The 26,566-nt window shown below is 38.9% G+C and overlaps 1 protein-coding gene across 6 annotated transcripts in view; it reads left to right on the top strand.

Moving 5' to 3' along the window:
- Positions 1–26,566, top strand: part of LOC140240362 (far upstream element-binding protein 2-like) — a 44,819-nt gene that overhangs the window by 12,034 nt on the left and 6,219 nt on the right. Inside the window, exons 5-19 of one of the 6 annotated variants that reach the window (XM_072320129.1) lie at positions 636–707; positions 2,070–2,127; positions 3,235–3,379; positions 4,931–5,029; positions 5,920–5,976; positions 6,461–6,493; positions 7,241–7,346; positions 8,023–8,123; positions 11,303–11,534; positions 12,265–12,419; positions 14,516–14,613; positions 15,074–15,152; positions 15,907–16,132; positions 17,878–17,940; positions 18,695–18,801. In XM_072320129.1, coding sequence (XP_072176230.1) covers positions 636–707; positions 2,070–2,127; positions 3,235–3,379; positions 4,931–5,029; positions 5,920–5,976; positions 6,461–6,493; positions 7,241–7,346; positions 8,023–8,123; positions 11,303–11,534; positions 12,265–12,419; positions 14,516–14,613; positions 15,074–15,152; positions 15,907–16,132; positions 17,878–17,940; positions 18,695–18,801 — 1,631 coding nt within the window. Of the gene's footprint in view, positions 1–635; positions 708–2,069; positions 2,128–3,234; positions 3,380–4,930; positions 5,030–5,919; positions 5,977–6,460; positions 6,494–7,240; positions 7,347–8,022; positions 8,124–11,302; positions 11,535–12,264; positions 12,420–14,515; positions 14,614–15,073; positions 15,153–15,906; positions 16,134–17,877; positions 17,942–18,683; positions 19,961–26,566 lie in introns of those variants that run through there. The other 5 variants (XM_072320128.1, XM_072320127.1, XM_072320126.1 and 2 more) reach the window with 5 other exon arrangements.

Raw genomic sequence — 26,566 nt, 5'->3', positions numbered from 1 at the left:
GCCATAACATTCAAATTTAGTACAAAAGTTACAAGCATAAATTCTTTCGGCCCAATATATTCAACCAATTCATTCACTGTTCTCTATGATATGTGTATATTATGTGTATGCATGTGTGCTCCAGACATCTTCTTCCTGTACTGAGTACTCCCTGCTTGTACTATCATTGTGTGCCAAATGACAAAGTTCCACATTTCAAATGTGGACATAGCAAAGTGGATTTCAGTTTGAGAGAGGAAGAAAGAAAAAGAGCATAGCTTTAGGAAAATAACACTTCCGCATGCAATAGGAATGATACCCAAATATGTTCATATGTGGATTGAGTGAATGCAGCAGTTTCAGTAGAAGTTGTCCACCGATGGCAGCACTGAATCTTTAAAAATTCATTTTTAAACTTTGAACAGACTCACTGTCTGATTTTCCTCAAACTTATGTGCTCTGGTAATATTGTTGCATTCAGTCAATCCACAAGTATGTTTGGGTATGGCATATCATTCACCTGTTAGTATAATCCTGTAATTTCATGACTGTATGAAGTAAAGTATATTCAGTGTTTGCTATGTTCAGTGTTTCTTTGTAATGAAACATCTCCTTCGCAAATTCACAGGGTAGAACAATTTTTTCTCCTTCCGCAGTTATTGGTCGTGGAGGTCAGCAGATATCCCAACTGCAGTCAAAATCCGGATGTAACATTCAAATTGCCCCAGGTGAGACTTCATTCTCGGCAGTAATTTTGGAATCACTTCATTCCATTCTTCTTCTTTTTTTTTTGGAATTTTTTATTTTTTGCTCAACAATGTCCATGTGTTGTGCCCAATCTTTATTTTGCAAGACATAGCATATATCTAATATTATTGATGCTCTCTGTGCTAACAAGTTTGCTTGGTCTTTCATCCCCGAACTTGACCTTTAAAGGGGCCCTGAAATCCAAATGCATGTTGATTTGTGTTGATTTATGATACCCTCAACATCACTTTTGTGGTAAAACAAATATCTAGAAACGTTGCATATATTTTTAACGGTTTTTTTCTTCTATTTTTCTTCAGATTACTGTGGGATGCCCACAAAAAATCCTTCCAAACCATTCAATATTAATATTCTTGAGATGACCTCATCTGTCAATCATTGCTAAAGTACTGAAATGTTTAACAAAAGACACTGGAATGCACCTTCCTCTCGACTCGGCATAACTTGCATGTTTCTGTCATATTAATGTGACTAACAAAAGACATGGCGAGGGAACATGCAAGTTATGCTGAGTCGAAGATTCTGTTTTAACATCATGATGGAACAACTAAAAATTTTTTTACTTTGGTAATAGAGACAGCTGAAAAGCAATAGCTTATGAATTACTGTATACGCCGAATATTTCGTGAGGTGTTTATGTTTGTGAATTTCGCGAGTTGGGTGCTATTTGCGAAATTAAATATTGACTCTGATCCTGATGTGGATGTGATGTACGCTGTACATTTCTCCATTCAGTCCAAGACTCCATGATCGCGAATTAACCACGCGTGAAATCGTCAGGAATTCCTGATCAGTGAAAATTTAGACTCGCGAAATATATGGCGTATACAGTATCTTTGGGTTCTTTTTTATTTTCCACAATTTGCTGTCAGCATCAAGATTTTGCAGAGCAGACATCACGATGCTTTTTAAACTGTTCAAAAGTGTTTTGTTATGACACTGCTGTGTATGGCAATAATGGAGAATGTTGAATCTTAGTACTTCCAATCTAACATTTCTTGTACTGGTGGCCTCATTTTTAAAGAACTATCAAAGGCAGTATGAGCATTTAAGACCGTGCAGCCCAGATGTTTCAAAGTTTAAAAATTTTTAAGCAAACAGTGCCTTAACTGCAAAGTACTTGTAAGACCTCCACTGGGACCCGTGTTGCCATAGGCTTTCAAGAGTACCCATGGTTGTACAAGCCCACATGCCTGGGGCATATTCATAATTTCTTGCATTTTATCCCGAATGGGCTGTGACCCCAATGGCTGAAAAGTTCGCATGTATTTGTAAAATCTTTGAGATGATGACTGTGTCCTGCTAATGCTTGTATTTTGCAGAGAGTGGAGGACAAATGAACCGACAAGTGACCCTTACTGGAACCCCGGAAAGTGTGAAGTAAGTGGTGTAGTCAGGGTTATCTTTTGACTGAAACTCTAAAATATTGCAGCAGCTTGATTTTTACATGGAGAACTTTTCAATTTTTGCAGATACAAAGAAACAAGAACGAGTAAAACCCGAGGTTCAAAATAATGGCAGAGATGCAAAGACATGCTTTATCAGAAATATTCGTAGATCAGCATGTCTGTAGAGACATTAAGAGTACGAGTTATGAGAAGGCTAGGTTAATTTGGTAGCCTTTTGACAAAGTATGCAACAAGTATGTAACAGAGCTTCATCATCTAAGCCAGTGTTATTGTGCAGCATGATTGTCCATCTCTTCAAATCATATGTAATATGTACAAATGAGATGGTGGGCATTACATTCATGAATGTCATTCTTTAGTTTGAAAGAAAGTGGCTCATTAATTTCATTGGTCTTGATGCTGGAGGTCGCAGGTAATTACCTCGCTAGTATTTCTGTATTACATTCGATATTGGTAATTTTGATGCAAGGACTGGGATGAGGTGATGCTTTTAAATTTATGATAGGTTAACATTCAGCATTATTCTGTAAATGTATTAAAAATGTCTTGTGAGGATGCCTTTGGCAGTAGTGCATACAAACCTTTCGTGATGTTTTGAAAAACAAGGTTAAGAAAACACACATTGCCACTCTTAAATAAGACATTATTTACCATTTGCAGGCGAAACAAAAACCCAGCTTTAGGGCCTCAAAATAGCTCTAACATGTGAGTTGGGGATAGAAACAACCAATGTAAAAATGTTAATCAGTAAAATAAATGTTAAGTGTCGCCAAATATACAAAATGTGAACAATAGTTATAATAAAATTGTGTCTAGTAATCCGTCTACAGTTATGGTTTATTGAGAAAAACAGTGATATCTCCTAATATTTTAGGCTTTATTGCAAAATTTTCATGTGGTAGGATGTCTTGTGATACAACTGACCTACACATACGCATCAAATGTGATAGTCGAAAAATTTTTAAATCACTGCTCCCAATGGTAAACAGTTCTGTTACAATTGGGAAGGAGTACCAAAGGGGCCCTGGGCCACCAGTACCGGTGGAGCTCATCCTTTTTACTCTTGTTCATCTTTCAGGGAGGCCAAGATGCTGATTGATGACATCGTGGATAAGGCCCATCAGAACGAGCAGGAAGGCAACATGACTTTCGACATGCTGATCCCTGCCACCAAAGTCGGGCTGGTCATTGGGAAGGGGGGCGACACCATCCGTCAGTTGCAGGTACGCCACGGCTGTTGTTGATTTTGTGGGCGAAATTGACCGAGGGACGACAGTACCCTGCAACCCATGCATGCTGGGCCAGAGTTGCCTCCACTTCAGCACAGCTACTTTGTTTCTTCATCCATTTTGAGTGCAGAAATGAGTACTATCCAGATCTGTCCAGTTACATTTGCGATCAGTCGTATCTGAAAAGGAGTAAACAAAATAGCACCACCAGGAAACCTCCCCTAGCTCTGTGCAGTCTTCCAGCATAGAATTAATACTGTTTCCCCTTCCCCCATAGAGTTAATGTGATGCCACTGAGCAGATACATGTATAAATCAAATGAGAAAAACTTCAGGAAATATCAATGCCCATTTCACTGTGCTTTAAGCCGTTTAAAGGGTGTGTACAGTTCTGCTTGAGGTGAGGATTTAGCTTTTAACGTTCTGCGAAATATTCAGAAACCACTCTATGAGATGTCAAAGAGCATGCAGTTCTAAGGGGTATCAAAAGTTTATTCGATGAAAATCGGTTTTGAAATGGCTGAGATATCCAAAAACAAGGTGAAACAAAAGATCCTAATAAAGTTGTGGCATGTCGCCTTTTATTATTAGCACTTATTTGGATATCTCTGCCACTTGAAAACCAATTTTCATCAAATAAACATTGAATCCTTCTTAGAATTACATGCTCTTTCATATGTCATAAGAGGTTTCTCATTATCTCACTTAGGAATGTTCAAAACATGAATCCCCACCTCAACCAGTACTGTACAGTCCCTTTAACCTTCTATATTGCTATTGACATTTAGTTACATTCGCTATTATATACCTCACTTCTAGAATCCTCTCATCTGATTGGTTAAAAGGGGAGTCATGAAAATAGCTGTGCCCTATTTTTGAGTTACTGTGACCGGGGCCCGGGCACAGTTAGTAAATAGGTTTTAGAGACAGTCGCGACCCCGTACACACAGATCGCTCATATGTACGCACCAATGATACGACCGCTGCGCATTCAATCAGCGTGCTGTAAAAGAGACTAGCGGACTGGTTTGGAGACAGTCGCGACTCGCAACCCCGTCTGTACACATGATCACACGCACCAATGATACGTACGACCGCCACACTGTCGATCAGCATTGATTACAACTTACAAGTGCTGTAAAAGAGACTAGAATCAATATTCTCGGTATTTATATGTCTGAATATATGTCGGTATATAAAACAAATAATGACTGCTTGATATTCGGGGCACAGTTAAAATTATGTTGGCCCTCGGTGATGTGAAAACCATAACCATGCCCTCAGCTTCGCTTCGGGCATAGTTACGGTTTTCACATCACCTCGGGCCCATAATTTTAACTGTGCCCTCATAAGCAGTCATTATTTGTATACTATCCCCCTTTCCCCTTTTTTCCTTTTTGTCAACGTGTATTTGTCATTTAGTTATATTGTTCTATTTCCTGTTGCATATTTGTATGTTTGTATGATTCGAGAGTGTTGAGATGATTTTTATGCCTGAGTTTGTTACAATAAATGACTTAAATCTGAATTGAATCCTCTTCCCCAGGACCAAGCCGGTGTGAGGATGGTGATGATTCAGGATGGTCCGTCAAACACGGGCATGGACAAGCCTCTCCGAATTTCAGGAGATGCCAGCAAGATCGAGGTTAGTATCCTGCGCACGGTTTCGCTCGCCACGTCGGGGCTGGATGTCAGATCAAATGAAGCATGACCATATAATCAGAAACTTTGTAACTAAGAGGAAGTTTTGTCCAGCACAGACTCCGCATAGAGCGAACTGAACAAGTGGGGGATGCCTCATATGTTTTATAATTCCATACACTGTTCACACATCCTAAGGCTAAAGCTTCCTCTAAAGATTCCAAACTGAATGAAGAGATGAAATTGAGATCATGATGGCTTTATCATATTTTGGTAGCCTCGCCCCAGTGCGTGACACAAAAGTGTATTTGGAAATGGAATTTTGTGATACAGAGAGAAGATTTTCAGTTCTGTGTGAGTCGATGGCGACTTCGGAAACGTCATGCAGAAATCCAAGTGTGTAGGTGTGTGTGGATGACTTTGTGTCTGTGTAGCAAAATAACAATAATAAAGATATGGTCTTATAAAACCCAGGGGAGCCTCTTCAGTCTTTCACAGCACTGCTTCCTCAAAGGGCTCTGATGTTATTATTACCCCAGCAGTGCCAGGTATTCATTTATACCCCCTGGGTAGAGAGGGACATTGCTGGTAAAAAGACCTCGTGCAAGGACATAAGCACAAGGCAGAAATCAAACTTTGGACCGTTGTTTGAAAGTCTACAGTCATGCCCACTACGGAGCACATTTTAGTGGATGTTGGCTCTGTTATTGTCTAGGGAGCAACAGGGCTTGATACTATCTGAAATAAATGCAACAGCTGAAAGCTGATCTTTACTTCTTGCAGGATCAGAGCTGGCAGTAAGGAGATGTGCTCTCTTAACCACGACTTGCAGAACGAGATACTGTTGTGATTGCAAATTTAGCCTGGAATTTATTTTATTTTTCTTCCATGCAGAATGCAAAGAGGCTGATTCAGGAAGTTATGGATAATGCAAGGAGCAATTCAGGAGGGGTGAGTACATCTGCTTAAGTGATAAGGAAGAAGAAAAAGATTGATCGTAAAACATAATAGAAAACCTGAAAACATCATTCCAACCCACAAGCACAGTTTTTACTCCAGGAAACTGCTTGTCACTAATCGTATGTTAATGGTCATGATTACATGCAGTAACTACTGCTGTCAGTTGTTCATTGAACTCTACATGTGTTTGATGGTTCAAATATATTAGAGCATTTTATTTTATTTTTTTCCCGCTCGTGCCATATCTTCCATCCTGATTTCCCTTCATAGATTAACTTCCAATGTGAACAGCCTCATTTTTAAAGGATAAATGCTGTTTAAACTTTTAAACATGCTCATGCAATGAAATGCATGAGGATTCTACCCCCCCTTCATTTTTTTTTTTTTTAAACTTAGAAGCAGGGTCATATACGATGGTAGTCAAAACTTGTTCTCACTAAGTACAATGTCATTGATTTTTCTTCCTGCACTACAGGACAACTTCTTCGGTCGCAGTGGTCCTACTCAGGTAATTGCAGTTCTGAAGCATGTCATTTAGAACTAATATAGATGATGGCTTTCTTTGTACAAATTTGATTTTTAATTATCTTCACTTTAGCAATTTTTTAAAACCCAGAAAGCCATCTGGGTATTCCCAATCCCACTCTCTAATTTATGTTATCCTCAACTTGATTTCCTTTTCTTTCAATTAGTGATGTCTCAAAATGTCATTCATAGTATGTATGATTATGCCTGAAGACTAAATGGAGCTTTTCAGGTCATTAATAGAATGTTGGGGAGTAAATCTGCCTGTGGATATGGAGACAACAGTTTGGGTCATATTATAAAAGAAAACTGTCTGTTGATACAGTAGATTACACGCATGTTTGACGTATGACGGGTCGGGGGAGGGTAATTCTTTGTTTTCTGTGTTTGTGTGTGTTCCATATTAAACCTCGCGATTGTATTTCTTCAATAGCATTTTTTGGTGCTGTTAAACAGTGTATTTAGAAGTGTATTTTGGTCTAAAACAGGAAAATTATACTCTTTCATATTCGGTGTAGCAATACATGCAGAGATTTATCAGCACTCTGATATTATATGTTGAAGTTGTTCATCGGTTAGAATATGAAGAACTGTGTTTCAGAACTAAGTGCATTATACATTGCATGAGTGTTCCTTCCTTTCGTATACGCACCATTGATAAGAAGGAAAATGTTTCTGAAGCGTTGAATTGATTAGGGTGATGCACTTTTTCATATCGACTGAAAAACAGGAAGTGGTAGTCCCAAAGCATGCTGTTGGCATGGTCATTGGCCGGTCAGGGGAGATGATCAAGAGAATCCAGGAAGAGACCAAGGCACGTGTCCAGTTCAAGCCAGGTGAGCTGCTGTCTTTGTCGCTTATCTGAAATTGCTTTCATCACATTTTATTCATCACAGTTTGCGTGAGAAATGTTTGCAAGTTTGCATATGGTAGATGTATTAATGAGTTGCCATGCCTTTGCTGTGGATGAAACAAGACGGTTTTGGGTCTACTGGTTGTTTGTTCTCATGGATGGGTTCGAAATGTAGTGAAGAGTGCGAGATCTCAGGTCCATGTCATGAGTTTGATCACTTGCTGAGTTGAACTGGATTACAGACAGTTTGTTCAGAATTTAATGTAAATGAACTGAATGCATTGTTGTGAAAGCTATTCTTCATGTTGAGACAGACTTTTGGGCCCAAATTCACGAAGGTGGTACAATGTTCGTCCATTGTTAAACCATGGACAAAGACTGTAGTTTTGAATTAAGAGGCGCCAAGTGTCACATGGCCTGTTTCGTTACGAAAACCGTCATTTCATCAACGAAATGGTAACATTTTGTCGATGAAATGATCATTTCGTCAATAAAATAGGCTATGCGACTTTTGGTGCCCCATACAAAACTACGGTCTTTGTCCGTGGTTTAAACCACGGACAAAGATTGTACCACCTTTGTGAATTCGGGCCCTTGTGTCAAAACATTCCCTGTTTGAGACTACATCCAAACTGAACTTTCTCTCTCTTGTGCTACAGGGGACCGGGATGCCCCGGAACGAGTCGCCCTGATCACAGGTGCACAGAATCAGATCCAGGAAGCCGTTGACATGATCAATGATCTCATTTCTAATGCAAGGGTAAGTTTTACTGTAAAACAAGATATATTCATGGCATGAAATTTTGCGAGTTGGAGATGAAGGCCTTTCTCGCAGCATGAAATTTTCACAAATTGCCACTGGCATCCAATGCATATTGTGTACGCAAGAACTTTCGCATGCATTTGAATTTCGTGATTGTTGGCGCTCCAGAAATATGCAAAATTAAAATGCACGGGAACATTCCTTGTTTACAGTATATTAGATGCTCCTGTGTGGAAATTGATCATCATTTAATCTGCCGATGCCCAAAAATTGAAGCAAAGGCATTAATCCCTAGCAAGCCATTATTGTTCTTGTCCCAGTAAGTCACACTTGTCATCACGAGCTTTGAAAAAGTCGTCTTTGGAATAGTACCATTATACTGTTTTCTTAGATTTCTTTGTATTTTCTAAGGGAATGACATCGGTTTCACCATTGACTCAAAATGCATAGATTCTTTTTGACTGTGTTATGACTTCACTTCAACGATGTAATGACGCACCATTCAGAACAAACAAATCTTGCTTCAGACAATCTTGACAGTATGTGTGCGCCCTGTAGATAGGGATTTTTTTTTTCTTCAGATCATTGCTTGCTGTTTTTTCACGATATCTATGGGATTGTGTGTTATATGATTGAGACTAACTCCACTAGTTGTGAATATGTGTCACAGTGTTGCTATAAATTTTGCAGGACTGTTAGGGATAGGGGGAAAGAGGAAACCCCCAAACTTGACACCAAAAATCAAAATGAAAGACAAGACGACTTCTGGTCATGCAGTGCATTCCTTGCTAGTTTAATGATTCTCTACAATTTCATGTAACAAGATTTCAAGTATGATCTGTTTGGCACCCCCCCCCCCCCCAACAGGTACACATACACACACTCACACACAGCATCATGCTAGAGCCCTGCATCTAAATGTTCTTTGTGGGTACAGGATGTATTCAAGTATGATCTATTTGCCACCCCCCCCCCCCAACAGATACACATACACACACTCACACACAGCATCATGCTAGAGCCCTGCATCTAAATGTTCTTTGTGGGTGCAGGGTGTATTCTAGTATGATCTATTTGCCACCAACAGATACACATACACACACTCACACACAGCATCATGCTAGAGCCCTGCATCTAAATGTTCTTTGTGGGTGCAGGGTGTACTCTTGATGCGAAATAAAAAATTGGTGCATGTTTCCAACTTGGAAGCCTCAACCTCTGACTTTGTGGGAGAGGCTTTGCGGAACCATGTATACACATGTTGCTGAAAATTGACCTGGGGGGGGGGGGGGGGGCATTTCATGAAGGAACTTGTCGGATAAAATATCCGACAAGTCAATTATATCCGACAAGTTTTGAGAAATTCTTTAGTCTGATTGGCTGATTTCTCTGAACTTGTCGGATATAATTGACTTGTCGGACATTTTATCCGACAAATTCCTTCATGAAATGCCCCCCAGATCCCATGAAAGTAAGGATATGCAAAAAGAGAGTATGCTTGCAACTTGCATTCAACTTTGTGCTGTTTAACTGAAATGGCACTGTACTCGGTCTGAACTTGGCAATATTAATCCCATTTCAGGCAAAAATAGATAATAATCATTAATATTGACCATTGGCCAGTGCAAGTTTAACCCTATTCCCACCTGGGGGGGGGGGGGGGGGCATTTTGGCCCCCCCTCGATGTTTCGCATGATTATTCCGCAACGCGTGATGCTCTTGCCGTGACATTTTATGACTTTTTCTCTTTCAGGTATCGCGCAACTTTTGAGACCAAATTTGTCGCTCCCAGGCATACCGTTTTGAAACCACGCCCCTTTGAAAAAAATTGCTCAAAAACATGATTTTGTGTACAAATCCAATGTAAATGGTGTTTTTTGCAATTAATTCATATAAAAATTAATATTTTTACTTTCAATGGCAGAGAATGATATATTTTAGCCTGATTATGCTTTAACCCCATCTTAACTGGGCTATTTGAGACCCAAGTTTTTACTGGGGGGGGGGGGGGGAGTCAATTTGACCCCCCCCTTCAGATCTCGATCGCGCGATCGCCGCAAAATTTTGCCTGAACATTGAGCCGGATGTCAACTACAAGATTATATGGTCATACAATAGAAAAATGTTGATTTTATATTCTTTAATAAATTAATTATGCAAATTTACACATGAAATTATTTTTTTGTGTCAGAGTTCCTCAAGACACATCAATTTTCTTTTTAAAAAATAACGTAATCAAAATCAGTTTCTTTTGTTTTTTTAATGTTCCTTTAATTATGTATTTTATTGTTTTTTCGACCTTTTGTTTTCTATTGTTTTTTTTTTTTGCCAAAATTTGTTGCAGGCACTTTTTCAAGCTTATCTACATTAGAATTGATTAATTTCAATGTTCAAAAGTTGAAATAATCTAATTTATATCAATTAAACAAAAAAATATAATTTGCATTGGATTTGCACACGAAATCATGAATTTGAGCTCTTTTCGGGTTGACATTCATATGCAAAACATTGCATAACTTCAGAACGGTGTACCCAGACGTCACAAATTTGGTCTCAAAATTTGCGGGAGACTTAACAAATTTGGTCTCAAAATTTGCGCGAGACTTCAATGAAAACGACGCGGCAAAATCTTTGCGCGTTGTGGAATCGTGGCGCGAAATGTTGAGAAATTTTGACGAAAAAAACAATAGAAACACAAAGTAAAAAAACAGAAATACATAAAAAATTCAATAAACAATAAAATGCATAAGAAATAATTATGAAACCGAATTTTTGCTTCAATATTATTGTTGAGGATTTTGAAAAGAATATGTTCACCAAAAATTAGAAGTCTTGGAGCTTTATTCTTTTTTATTTATAACCATAAAATTATTTTTGCATAAATTAGCTTAAATTAATTGATATGAAATACATAGATTAAAATTTAAAAAATTTAACCATACAGTCATGTAGATTACATTGGCCTCTGCCTTAGTGCAAATTTTTGTGAGGATTGCGCTATCCATGACCGAGATCTGAAGGGGGGGGGGGGGGGGGGAAGGGGGCCCGGTGGTTTCAAGTCCCTCAAAAAACCCGGTGGGATTAGGGTTAACCCTTTAGCAACTGTACCAGTGCACAGTTCTTTGGTGATATCATTTATGCATGTTTACTCTTTTGCTACTTTTTTCTATTGACAGGACTTGGGTATGGATGGTGGTCCCATGCATGGAGGTATGGGTGGACCAGGTGGTCCGTGGATGCGAGGAAGAGGGCGTGGTCGTGGGGGCGGAGGTCCACCGTTCGGCAGGGGTGGCGGCGGTGGCGGCAGGGACTTCGGTGGTCGTGGCGGAATGGGCGGCCCCATGGGCCGAGGGGAACCCCAGGAACACTCGGTACCCGCCGACAAGTGTGGCCTTGTCATTGGCAGAGGTAAAGTGTTTGTTGGTGTGTGTTTGTGTGTGGTTGTATCTGGCTAGACTTGCACTAAAGTCTGGTCTTGTCTGCTGTGTAGGCAATGTCTTGTGTCTACCGTTTTCTAACCCCTGTTATGTTTGCCTTACAGCTCAAATACTTAACGTGCCATTATATGGGATTATTACAACTTTTGCTGAAATAGAGACTGCGCGTATACGCACAGATTGCTGTTTGTTACTTCATAACACTCTCAGACTGAAATTGATGTGTGCCAGATTTGTGTATAAAGGTGAATATATTACAAGCAGTGATTACATCATAATATTCAAAAAAAAATTTGTATGTTTTTGTGAATATTTGTATTTGCTTATTTGTCAAATATCTGTCTTAAAGAATTTATAGGCCTGTATGTGCCTGAAATTGCAATCATGGATTTGTGTTTGACATTGCTCTTTTCTATTTTTTCTCTTGCCATATCTGCAACCGTTGCCTGATGTTGTCATACATTCATTGTATGTGATATATGAACGCAATGAACGCAATCGCCGTGTGAAATGGATCCTGACCCCCTTTAAAACAAAAAAAAATCAACACCATCATACATTCCTCTGTTCCTGACATACACACACACACACACACACACACACACATACACACACACACACGCACGCACACACCCTGTATATTTACATACACACATGCTCCACGTTGTACCCGCAACTCCCACCCCTGCAATGCTGTGTAGGTGGGGAGAACATTCGGGGCATCATCCAACAAACTGGCGCTCACGTGGAGATCAGCCATGGCCAGCATCCGCCCGGTCAGAAGATCTTCCTGGTCACTGGTAATCCCGATCAAGTCGAGTATGCCAGGAATCTAATCGACGAGAAAGTCAACGGAGTGAGTCTGTGTGCCCGTGCTTCCACCTTAGTTAATAAGTGCTAGGCTTAAAGGGATGGTACAGTATTGGTGGAGATGAGGATTTGGGCTTTGAACTTTTTGCGAGATATCAAAAAAACACTTAGGAAATGATACAGAGCATACCATTCTTAAAGGACAAGTTCACCTTCATTAACATAAGGATCGAGAAGATGAAGCAATATTAGTAGAACACATCATTGAAAGTTTGAGGAAAATCGGACAATCCGTTCAAAAGTTGTGGATTTTTGAAGTTTTTGTGCAGTCACCGCTAGATGAGAAGACTACTGCAGTGTATGATGTCACATGCGTACAACAATATAAGGAAAATATAAAGAGATTTCCACAAAATTTCATCTTTTGAAAAAGTACATGATCCCTTGACTCGTTACTGATGTATGTTATGGGTAATATTATTCCCATTGCCTTTAAAAAAGAGGCAAGTCAAGTGCTCTTTTATTATGCGAAAAAAGTGAAAATATGTTTCTTTAAACTGTTGTACTCAGATGACATCACGAGTCTTAGTAGTCTCCTCATCCAGCGGTTCCAACACAAAAGTTTTAAAAATTCATAACTTTGCATCGATTGTCCAATTTTCCTCAAACTTTCACTGATGTGTTCTACTAATATTGCTGCATTCTCTCAATCCTTATGTTAATGAAGGTGAACATGTCCTTTAAAGGAATTTATGAGATGAAAACGGGTTTTGGAATGGCAGAGACATCCAAAAACAAAGTAAAACAAAGCAATACTAATAGAAGGTGGGTCCCACCTTTTATTACGATTGTTCTTTATTGGATATCTCGGCCATTTCAAAAGCAATTTTCATCAAAGAGACATTCAATCCCTCATGGAATAACGTGCTCTTTCATATTTCATAAGAAATTTCTCATGATCTCACCTAAAAATGTTTGAAACCTGAAGTTAGGTCTCAACCAAAACTAAGGCACTGTCATTTTCTTTGGTTTTGTTTGGTTGTTTGTGATTGTGGAGGTGGCTTCATGAAAAAAAAGCCATGTAGTTTTAAATGTCCTTACAAAAGAATGGAAAGGCTCCCAGATTTTGGAATAAGTCTTGCCTACTGAGGTGCATGTAATACACAGGTATCTCCTTTATGGCACTGTAGAATCTACCCAATTTTAACATGTGAATGTTTTTGGAGCCCTGCTTGTGTCATTCAGACTTCAAAGTTTTGCTCTTCTTGTCAGGAAAATGTCATCTGACTTGTATTGGTCGGTAAAGGTGAACAAAAATAAACTGCTAGTTGAATAAGAATAGATGCAAATGGTATTTAGAATATGAGATATGTTTGTCATGACTTCTATCTTGTATCAGGCATGATATTCTGTAGATTTAAATCTGATTTCAGATTTTTTTTTTTCCCCCCCTCTACACATTTTGCTTTTTCCATGTATCGAAATCACCTGAAAATTTTAATTTTCAGTTTTTATGCCTCCGCCACGAAGTGGTGCCGGAGGCATTATTTCAACAAACTTCAATGTTATCCCTGTTGTATGTCTATCTTCCTTGTCTGTTTATGGGTTTGCTGCAAATTATATGTTTATACAGTGTAAAAATTGGCTCTTTGTGGCTTGTTGTCATGCTTTATGCTGTTGGAAATAATGGTACAGTCTGTGCAGGGTATAGTGATCTGGGACCTCACATCTCTTAAACCGAGTTGTTACATTTTGATCACTATTCTTTCCTTTCTGTGCTTACTGTGACTTCTCAACTAACCAGATTACTGACATATTTGAATTTGATATATACCTTATAAGACTTTTCCCAACAATTTGAAAGTATGCTCAAGGCTTGTCCTGGACTTGCTTAATGTAGTAACAACTATAACTCTCCTATGCTAAGAACATTTAAAGTATATAAAATGCATTTTGATGCAGATGGACAGTATAGCTAATTACCCGGTTCTTGCAGGAAAAAATGTGCGTAATTTTACATCAGTGGAAAAAAAAAAAACCAAAAAAAAAAAAAACTGGCCCATTAGTGTGAAAGATGGTGCTTAGTGGTATGTGTTCTGCAACTGTCTTGATCAATGTTTGGTTTACTTTAATGTCTATCAGGGCCCAGGCCCAGGAGGTCCAGGTGGCCCAGGTGGTGGCCCGGGACCAGGTGGACCGCCAGGACATCGTGGTGGATTCAGTGGACCCCCGGGACCAGGGTAAATACCATTGCTTTGCATACTGTGAGCATGTGCTACTTGCATGATGATTTGTGTTTGTGGCCACTGAGGAAGCAGTGAATGCATGGAAGGAGGTAACCACAGGACCAACAAATTTCAGTCCCCTTTGAGGGACTATGCAATAAGGATGAAGAGCCTAGCACAGGGGTACAGTTGCTGTAGCAAGGGGATTTGAACCAGGGACCTCATGACTGGTAGTCTGTGGTCTTATCTCCTGAACTGCAACAGTTCCTTTGTTGAATAGTAGGCAAGAATTTATTTTCTTTTCATGATGACATTGAAAAAGAAGTTTCTCAGTTTCATTGTGTTGTAAGGATTTTTTATTTTTTTTTTGATCACAAGGGTAGGTGAAAGTGCATTGAAGATGATTGTTTTACAGGCTTATGATTTGTGCAGTTACCAGGGTAATGTTAATGGTACTATCCTTTTCATTTTGCAGGCCTCAGCAACCGCCTGTTCCACAAGGGTTTAACAATCAGCAAGGCTGGAATGCATACAGCCAGTGGCAGCAACCACAGGCAAGTACCGAATCCAGAGAGAAGTATTCCTATTCCAGTGGAATCATAGTGATGTGAGAGGATGCTCTCATTAATGGGGAAAACTTGTGATTTGCCAGGAATATATGTGTCTGGTGTTATGACGGAGGTTTCTTGCATTCACCCATTGGTTGTAGCTGTAGTTGCTGTACTCAGATACTGTATACTGTAAAATGAGAAGTGTTCGTTGCATTTTAATTTCACAAATTTCGCGAGCGCCTAGATTTGTGAAAATTAAAGTGCCTGCCAAAGTTCTTTTCTACACTATATGCATTGAATGCCAGTGGTAGTTCGCGAAAATTTCATACCTCAAAGAAGACTGTCAGCTCCAATTCGCGAAAATTTCATGCCGCGAATATATCATGTTTTACATTAAGCCCTTATTTTCGCGAATTTCGAGAACCACAATTGGATTGTGAAGTGAACAACACGCGAAAATGTTGCCATGCATTAGGGTAATAGTGCATTTAAGATAGCGTCTGTGCCAATTTGCGAAAATAGCATATTGCAAAATGTCTGTGACCTCCAAATTTGTGAAAATATATGTACGCGAAAATAACAGCTTATACAATGAAAGGTACTTTGGCTAGACTGTTGTATACTCCAGCACAAGTCGTTGCATGGTAGATCTTCATTTGCAGGGTTCAATCTTTGTTGTCGCCATTGTTGCAGAATGAGATTCTGGTCACAGAGAGCATGCGTTGACTCTCTCTCTCTCTATCATTTGTTCTAACAGCAGCCCCAGCAGCAACAGCCCCAGCAACAGCCCCAACAGCAAGCCCCAGACACCTCCGGCTACGGCGATGCCAACAACCCCTACGCGGCCTACTACCAGTATTACCAGCAGGCAGCCGCCCAGCAGCAACAGCAGCAGGCTACCAGCCAGCCAGCCAGCACAGTCCAGACCCCAGCAAGTACCTCTACCCCTCAGTCAACTGATGCGCAGGCACAGCAAGGCCAAGGTAGAATGAAGTGAAAGCTCTCTTTGCCACAAAATAGTTTTCATTTTAAATGCGACAATTACCACCTGCAAAGCTGCCAAGTCTTCATTCATTCTGCAGGAAGCTTGATGCGTCAGTATCTCCTCATATCTAGATAGAAAGAGAATATGAAATCCCCCTGATTAAGAAATTACTTATGCCTATTGAGGTACATGTAACACACAAGCATCTCAATGATTGCTCTTTGGAATCTCACTGATTTTGATTGGTGAATGTTGGCGGCCCTGCAATTGTGCTTTAACACAATATTGGGAAATTTATTTAAACAGGAAAGAAAAAAGTTTTTTATGAAGAGGACAACGCCATCAGGTGGTTACTGCATTTTTTGGGGTAGGATTTGAGGACAATGTGGTGTTAAAGAGTCCACATTAGAAATATGTCTAGTAAAATTGGTCTTGTCAGAGGTTATGCTTCATTATATTATCTCCTAACCCTGTGAGAACAATTTGTTGAGATTTAAAACGAAGTTGCTTTACAGGAATATAATCTGCAACCAGGCCAAATAATGGCATCCAAATAGCAAAATTGTTTTAACAGAGTTGTCTCAGTAGCAAGTTTTGTGTCTATAGACTCAACTCTGATAAAACTCCCCCCCCCCCCCATGCCATTCTTGTGATCTAGACAGTGAGCTAATGATGACCTTTAGAGAAATTGAGAATGGAGCCGGTTTGATGTGTGCATCTCTCATTAGCCCTGGGATCATCATCTCATGATCCTCCCGGTCCGCGAGAGCAATGCTAGAGCATGGGCAGGATTCGCTAGCACTACCCTTGTGAACTTGTGGGTAGGGTTTGATAGTAGACCTGCCAACATGGTGGCCCAGTGGCTTTGCAAAACGTGCAAGTCAAGCAAGGTCACACTGTGCAAGAATTTTACATACCTTTCTTCCTTTTGAGGGTGCCAGAAGACTCTCCAACCCCCTCAACTCTTGTCGTTCAGTTGAAGGTCTACTGTATATGCTGAATATTTCGTGAGGTTTTTATTTTCGCGAATTTCGCGAGTCAGGTGCTATTCGCAAATTTAAAAACACGCGAAAATATTGACTCTGATCCCGATGTGAATGTGACGTACGCGTGTACACTTCTCCGTTCATCATAAGACTCCACTATCGCGAATTTAACCACTCGCAAAATCGTCCGGAATTCCCGATTCGTGAAAATTCAGACTCGCGAAATATATGGTTTATACAGTATATCAACATAATGTCATGACTGTTTTACATGTTTTAGTTTCTTTCATGTAGTTAAAAGCAATCTGATATGATTGTAAAGCTCTCGGCTCTCGTGACAGGTTTTATGTTTGTAAGGATTTTCTGTATATATCATCCATTTATAATATTTTTTTTTAATGTAAGAATTCTGAAGTCAGGTAAGATAAGACAAAATTGTTACATTTTACTTAAGCATTTGCTGCCAGAGTGATGTGCTGGGGGTTTAGGGTATAACATTTTTATGTAGATGACATATCTTCAGGTGAGATATTGGTAGCATGAGAAACTGGTTGTGCATCTAATCAAACTAGGATAGTCAATCCAGTCTTCCAGATTCAGTGGAGGTAATGGTAAGCACAAAATTTGTGTGTTGGTATTTTCAGTGATTGTAGTTGGGTGCTTGATAAAGAATAACAGGGAGGTTGGAAATATTTGGTCCTCCATTTATTCTCGAGGATTCCTCTAAAAAATACTTTTCTTTTGTTTTTTGGAACAGCAAATAACCAGGCAGCAAATCAAGACTTAATGCGGCAATGGGCCGAGTACTACAGAGCTCAAGGTACTTGGATTTTCTTGTTAACTTTATGACAAGCAAATAAATGTATTAATATTCTGTACTGTAGCTTTCATTCTCTTTTTGAGGCATTTTCATTTGTATATGATGCTTGTCTTTTGGCTTGCACACTTTTATGTTACTCCATTACAGTCATATACCTGCACATTTTTTTTTCCCCTCTAGAAATGAATGAATCCACCAATGTAAGGATAGCTGTAGGTCATGCTATATGCCATGGAATATCTGAATCCTTTGAACTGGGGAACCTGCTGTATGAGAGAATATTTTTTGCTCCACAGTATGAAATACAAAGAAATAGTTAAAGTAATGATTAAAAGATGCAGCAATATGCAGGTGACTTTTGTTTAACAAAGTCCTTGGGACTGTCATTTTTTTCGTTACGTTGAAATTTCATTAAATCCGATACAATTTTGCACCATAGATTTTAATGACAATCATGGGACCACGTTTGAGTGCTCAAAAGCAAACAAAAACGAACCGAACCAAAATGTATCCGGTACACTGTAAGAGTGTTCAAGCACTCCTGTGTTGTGGGTACAGTAGGGTTTGGTACACTTTAGGAGGGCACTCAAATGCACCCTTTGTTGTATCAAAATTTTGCATACTAGGAACTGTTTCTTATAACGGGAATGCCCTGTATGTCCCATGGCTGGGGTAACATGCTTTGTGTAGACGGTGTGAAATCATCGTTCTTTCTGTCTGCTTTTCGTTTTTGCCCCTGCTGGCGCTGCAACAGCCGGGCAGCAGCAAGGGACGCAGGACTACACGCAGCAGTGGATGGACTACTTCCAGCACCAAGCTATGTACATGAACCAGCAGAATCAGGGCCAGACACCCGCGCAGGTAAGTCAAGTAGCCAACGCTTGCCCCTGATCTGTTACCCCACCACATAAGGCAGAAAACTCCCTTGATAGACCCCATCTTGTTCTCCAGTTCTTTGATCTGCAAAAGGGTAGCTCCCACCATTGCAAGTATTTCTTTGGTAGTCAGGGCTGGAGTTATATTTCAGTGCTAGCATAAGATTTGTGAAGCGAAGCAGTAAACTTTGTTTCAGTTGTGGAAGAATAGTATGTATTATGGTTTAGACTATCGTATTCATGCTGTCATTTCTGTAGATGCATATATGAAATACAGTAAATGAACTCTGAAAAATGTCTAGGATTTTGTTAGATTTTCTGTTGTCTTTAGAATGAAATTGTATTTGGAATTACAAATAAATGTTGTGATATAATGCTAATGGACAGGATGTATGCACTAGGTTGTGTGTGTATGAAAGAGTAGATTGAATATTGCTTTTGTGTTGAACATGTAGTTGTGTGAAGCGATGTGTGTTTGTTTTGCTTAAGTGTAATGTGTGATTTTTTGCTAATTTTTTGAACATCCCGACGTAGATACTAGAGCAAGGAAGGAGGTTTATTTGAAACCTCATGTATTAAAGCATTCCATATTTTTTGATGTTTTTAGCAGGTCAGAATGTAATTTGATGATTTAGAGTTTATAGCCTATCCTGTGATTTATGAACTGAAATGTTAAAAGCATTCCATACGAAAAATTGATGAAGAGGGCACTTACGGCCGTAAGACTTTGATATCTAGATCTTGAGTTACTGTATACTGTGTGGGATGGGATGATGGGAATAGTAATACTGTAGGTTGCACTGGATGTCATTGTCTACACACAAAGTTTGGGCAGTGCTTGAGGGGGGTTCTTGTACCTTCAGCTTCCATTTTGTGTTTTGAAGGGCATTTCTGCTCCTTCAAAATGATTACTTAGTAGAGCAGTTTGTTGGATCAAGAGCTCTAATGCTGTGCTGGCGATAAAGTGGAATGAGGCTGCACCATTTATACGTGACAAAATTAGGTTGAATTGGTTGTGGATCGCTTGATGCATCAGCAGTACAGTTGACTCCTGTTATAGCAAAGTCCTCAAGACCAGCAGTAATCTTTCGTTTTGCTGAAATTTCGCTAAAGCCGAACAAATTAAGCATACGAAGATATGCAATTGATAATTCTGGGACCTGAATGTAACCTTCGTTGTTCAGAAATTTTGATGTAACTGTGTAGGTTACATATAAGGGGAATTGACTGGAATACTTTACTATTTGATAGGGCACTTCTGGACAGGCCATTGTAATTTGCTTTTTGCTTGATCATCATTGTTTCAATTCAGTGCAGAATGCATTGCAAAATGTTTTCTATTCATATTGTTGGAAAAGACAGAACCTTTCGCTGCCTGTCTGCAGCACTCAAATGGCACTTTGTAAAGCACACATTTCGCAGCTACAACTGTATGTGCGTCTGCAAAGATGAGCTTTTAATCCACCAAACTCGCTTTGAAAGGACCTACCGAACACACAATTGGCTGACATTCAAATTCCAATTTTATTCATGAGGGATTGTTATTGACTGTTTTTTTGTGTGTCTTAAATGAGATAATCATCTGCAATAGAAAAATACACATATGATATTTTTGTTATGAACAATATTGAAGCAGCCATACATTGCATGTACTGCTTTGTTCAATTGTACTGCAGTCCATGTGTCTTCTGTTGAAAACAAGGACATTATTCCCAATTTCAATATTTTAAGCACCCCTGCCTCCTTCATTCTCAATTGATTCCAACTAGCAATGAAGTGTAGGAAAATGGGCATTGCTCAATAAATGTATCTTTGTTCTGTTTGAGGAACTAGGAAAATGAATTTAAATCTGTAGTTTCCTATTTATTTATTTTTTTCTATCACCTTCAATTTTCATTAACAAATACTAGACACATCGAACTCGGACTCTTATCTGACTTCATTGATGTTATTATTCTAGACTTAAAACATGAAATTAAGGTCACTTTCCACTTTATGTGCTGACTGAATAACCATTCACATGTACTGCGTGAAGCATTTTTGTAATGCTAATTCAATGACAAACGTTGGAAGATTCGTCACATAACTGAATTTCCACAAGTATCAAAAAGGTTAAATGCATTATTGTTTTCACTGCATTTCTTTGAAATGAGCTTTACGCATCTGATTCTTTGAAATTGTTGAGTATATGTTTTATCTGTGTGAGACCATTTATTTTGTATAATTTGTCAATTCCATTGCATGAATATTCAGTCATTTCTTATGTGCTTAGTGACATATCTGAATTGAAGAAAAAAAAAAGAATTGCATTTATTGATATCTGAACTCTTTTCTTTCTTTTCCTTGATGAAAGCATATGATGAAAAAAACTTTGCATATGCCACTGAAAGGTTACAAAGGTTCCTAATTTGGTGTTTCTGCTGCATTGATTATTTACCATGATGAATTATCGTTCTTGTCTACGGCGTGGATACTCACTTTTTGGAGATCTTTCTGTATCTTGGCATTTGGGACTTTGAATCTTCATTTTGCTATATATGTGAAGATTCTTCTTTTCAGGTTGTAGAGCAGCATCTGTCCATGTTCAAACTGAAAGGTAAGGACATGACTGCCTGGGATACATAGATTATCATCTTAATCCTCTGTGACTTGTTAATGCTGAAGCAAGTTTTTAAAATTAAGCCAATGGTTATGCTGCCGCCATGCTCTATGTCTATTCAGTGTAACCTGTTCATGATTTGCCCTTTTTTCACCTTCAAAAACTACCTGTGTCATCTGTAAATGAGAAGTTTGTATATTTCCTTAAATCATTCTTGGTGATACATTTATGATTGCATATTGACACTTGCCTTTACTGCCTTAATGATTCTTGAATTAAATGTTTTTTTGATGTATTGGTTCACCCAAATCAACATGGCATACAATCAAGTCTGATTATATTTGATACATGTACATGACTTTATTTATTGGAACCTTCTATTTGTGCATTCCATGCATTATTGAATAAGATGTTAATCCACAAAATAAAATTATCATATTTGGAAAGCATCAAACATATGAGTTACATGCACAATTTAGCCTTTAATGCTGTGATGACATCTCTTTCAGGTATATAGGGAATTCAGATTTCCTACTCTCCTTGATAGTGTTAGTGACTTGTGGTTATTTTTGGTGACAGTGGTGGGTAGGATGTTCAACCAAATGACTGAAAATTGTTTGCTGTATACATGAAATAATTCATAGAGTTCTGCCAAGAAATACTGCCGTTTGCTGTATTTTGTTCTTATTCCGTATGATATTGCCGTGGGGTGCTTGTAATTGTAACAACTTTTTATTCAGTACTGTCATAACACAGTACACATCTATTAAATTGCATCATTGACAGTACATCTGAATATTTTTTGACTTCTTTACTTGTCAATGCTAGCTCATGAGCTAATTCTTAGACTAGTGACATTGAATTTATATCATACAGAGTATCTAACACTATTTCATATGCAAGTCTTATGACATCATCTACATGTAGGGTAATACCGTGAATGTATATAAACTTATGTATTATGCCTCTTTTGCACTATTTGCTGGATTCATGTTTTGTACCGCAGGCTATTTCTCTATTCCCTGGTTTGCCTCAAAATTTTGCCTTTGAAACAACAAGCGGTATAACATCTTGCAGCTGTTTCTGATAGAAAATAAGGAAAATGAGATGTTGCATATCACCAGTATCGAGTTGGGGGGGGGGGGGGTGTGATATTTGTATATTTTCAGATTTTATTACTGTTGTCTCATGCCGTATATCTGAATCATAAATTAATTTCATCTTTTCCTTCACATGCTCCTGTAACATGATGCTAGTATAGTTTCTCAATGAAAAGGTGTACACTTGGTTTTCCGTTATGCTAGTGGATTCTTCATATCAATATAAGATTAAAGTTGTAATTTTCTTTTTTTAATTCATACTAATTGGATACCATTCTTATGCCCAGATTTGAATGGCAGCATACTACAGTTGTATCACACTGAGATTGGTTTAGAATGGATTCTTATGCAAGTGATCGTAATGCATTTTGAGGTCAGCGAGAAAAGTACAGTGCCAGAATAACCACACTTGCCCCCTGTTCTTTCTCTCCCTTCTCACACCATTTCCTTACATCGACAAGAATACCAAAAATGTGAAAGACACTGATTTTCTGATGACTGTTGCATGAATTTTGATAAGTTTGCCACATGTATTGATCAGCATGAATGAAAATGACCGTGGGATTATGTGGATGAAACTTCCAAATGCAAATTGTTCAGCAGGTCCGGCTCATGTACACAAATGATAAATACTGACGTAAAACTATGCGAGTAAATAAATATTATGGCAATAACTTGAATGTCAAGACTTTTAAAAGAACACTGTGTTAATGTAATGACATCGTTTTTATCATTCATGTTTGAATTCTTTCTTACGGTCTCTGTGCTGTTGCCTTTCTCTTCCCTTCCTTTCTTTCTGTGCTTTGCAAAAAGTCCCCATGCCAGGTTATCACCACATTGAGGTACTAGTAGTATTACTATTAGTATCACCAGCAACTAAGCATCACATGTTGGTAATATTGGGGAAAAGATTCAAGTTTTCTCACTTTTTGCAGTAAATTTATTGACATTTAAGATGTGTTTTGATATACAGTATCTAACACATTTTATTACATGGTCCTTCAACTTCCCTGAAATGTATATCCTGATGGGGAGGCCACAAAATATTGCTACTATAATGTGCCGTGTTCATGATCATGAAGATAATGTATCTTGTCATAGGGCTGTTTTTGCTCCATTGTAGCAATGTGCAGATTGCATTTGTACCTTGATTATTTCTCTCTCTCTATTTTCAGTTTGTTTAATCATACTGACAGCGGATTGTTTGCTGCTGCAGAATACATTCTTAAGTTATGTGTTTCACTAGTTCTTCATGCAGTTTCTCTGACTCACCTTCATTACAATGCAGTTGCGAAATAATGGTGCATTGCCAAATTAGAGCGATCTTTGTTCTCAATTTTTTGTGCATTCCATTTTGAAATTTGTGTAGCACTCTGGTGTACCACATAGCACAATGAGACTTCCAGATTTGTAAGTGATGAATGAAAATTTTGGGCTGTGAGTGACATCTTCAGGACTGAGATGTTCCCGTATAAAAGTTAATTTCCTTCCACTGCTAGTCAGGAAGTACAAAATAGTGATATTTCAAACAGACTAAATATCCCCCCCCCCCCCAAAAAAAAAAAAAAAAAAAAAATATATATATATATTGATTTCATGTTTGACAGTGCAGTTTTTGTTTTTATGGGGACATTTTATAGAATCTAATTTCAATACATATCTGCGAGAGCTTACATTTCAGTACTCAACATCTTCATTTCTATAATATTCCAGAGGAATAGTTGATTCTGTCACACACACCCTAGTTTTGATACACTGCCTCTTTTTTATTTATTTTTTTTAAAGTACAGTGTATTTGTTACATTTGAGAATTGAATTTGAAGGGTTGATACTGCACTACATGTGAATCCATTAGCAATACCTGAATTTGGTTAGACCAGCCATATGTAGTTCTTACCACAAAATCTTGTTGAAGACCTTGTGTTGTTCTAAAATCTGTCAACACAGATATTCTTTATGACAGTTTTTTATGATTACATATTACCATTCCCAAATGTGATCATTACATCATTGCTGAATCTCTTTGAGATGCTGTCTGTGAGAAAAAGGTCAAAATGAAACCCTCACTGAAGCTTTTCCAAATCAAAGCAAAATGTATATTTTCATTACCAAAGGTAGCCATAATTGATTCAAAGTGGAAATTTCATGTAGACCTATTGTGGGTTTCAGCTCCTTTTTTTTTAAAATGCAAACTTTGTAGTTTGCTTGAGAGTTATTTGATTGATTTTTTGTTGGAAAAGTCAAGTCAATTTTTCACATGTAATTTGGGCTTCTGTTATTTCATCTCTTCATTTTTAGTTCATGCTTGTAGAGAGAGGTTATTGTTAGTTGATATTATTTTGTGAGGAAAATCTTGGTCTTAAATATGTCTTTTCAAAGCTGAAAAATCCACTATGCATACATCCACCCCCCCCCCCCCCGCGGCTTACTTGAATCATTGATCCAGTACCTAAAAGAATTTATTCTGCCAGAGACAATAGAGATTGATGAAAACAAAATAAGTTTTCTGTACTTTGCTTTTAGAGGCTATCTAGGATGAACTTGGAAAAGTTGATCTTCACCAGTAATGGAATCTGCAGGATTTGTGAGTCCATGCACATTGATGACTTGATGTTGGTAAACTCAGTTCGTAAAGATCCAGTTTTCAGACATATTGTATACCCTGTAGTTAAAGCCTAGTTTAGCTTGTCTGAATATCTTCCTTCAATGAAGCCTAGTTTTGCTTTTCTGCCTACAAGATATGTACATTTTGTTTTAGCCATCTACAAAATTTGCCATTTTCTGTATGAGGCGGGTCAATAATCGATGATTGCAACCTACACTGAGTTTGAGCTCTCAAAAGTGAGCCAAAGCGAATCAATTTAGTGCATACCATACCATGCCAGATTTGGAGCGTTTGAACGCTCTGTGGAAAAAGCGTACCATGCATGTTATGTTGGGACATGAGTTTCAGGAGGCCATACGTTTGTAACAACAGGGTCATGCACTTAGCATGCTTATGTTACCTGACTAACAGGTGTCCCTAAAGGCCCGGTCCCACTGCACTTACGGATACAAAGAGGATGTAAAGCGTACAAAAAATCTTGCCATCCGTTGGAAAACGCTACGAATCCGCTGCGTACCCATCGCATACGTGTTTCATCCGCTCTATCCATCGAGCATCCGTCCACTGTGATTTCATCCGCGCAAAAAGTTTTAAGCTGCTTAAAACTTTTAGAACGGATGAACTTTCCGCTGTGTACGATGTAAATCCGCGACATACGAGCAACAAACGTTGTATGTCCGTGCGGCATCCCTTAAACGTCCGCTGCATCCTCTCTGCATCCTCTGGGCATCCTCGCAACTCACATCCGCTGCAGCTAAAAACGGAAAGAGGGAGGAAAGATATGATACGTGGAACGTCTTTACATCGTTAATAGCACGTTAATAGAAAGGATGTAAGCGTATGCATCTCGTATATAAAGCATTTCGAAAGCATCCCCTCTGCATCCGCTCTGCATCCGCTCTGCATCCACTCTACATCCGCTTTTTCTGCTATGCGTCCGTTTCACAATTATCTCCGGTAGCCCCTTCGGAGCTGTCATCCCCTTCCATCCGCTTTCATCCGCTAGGCTTCCGATGAACATCCGTTTAACATCCCCGCTACATACTACCCACGTCCGCTCTATTTCCGTTCTGTTACCGCCAATTTTCGCCAATTTTGTCAATTTCTGGAGCGGATGAAAGCGGATGAAGCCATCCCCGAAATTTTGCTCGTCCGCTGTGTCCTTTCTGCATACGCTTTGTGTCCGTCGGCCAGTGGGACCGGGCCTTTACTGAGAGAATTAAGTCCTCGCATTATGACACATGTGTGTGTTACGCGCATTCTTCTCCCGCCAACTTTTGATATGGTATGGTACGCTTTTGGAGCACATCCGGAAGTGGTCCACATTTAGCTCAGTATACCTAGGAGTATGGTACGGTACACTACAGGAGCGTTCGAGCACTGCTCTGGCAATGGTATGGTATGGTACATGTATGTACGCTTTAGGAGAGCACTCGACCGCACCCTT

Source organism: Diadema setosum, chromosome 17, assembly GCF_964275005.1.
Source record: "Diadema setosum chromosome 17, eeDiaSeto1, whole genome shotgun sequence".
Lineage (NCBI taxonomy): Eukaryota > Metazoa > Echinodermata > Echinoidea > Diadematoida > Diadematidae > Diadema > Diadema setosum.
Note: the sequence above shows the minus strand (reverse complement) of the source record. Positions and strands in the feature narration are given on the sequence as shown.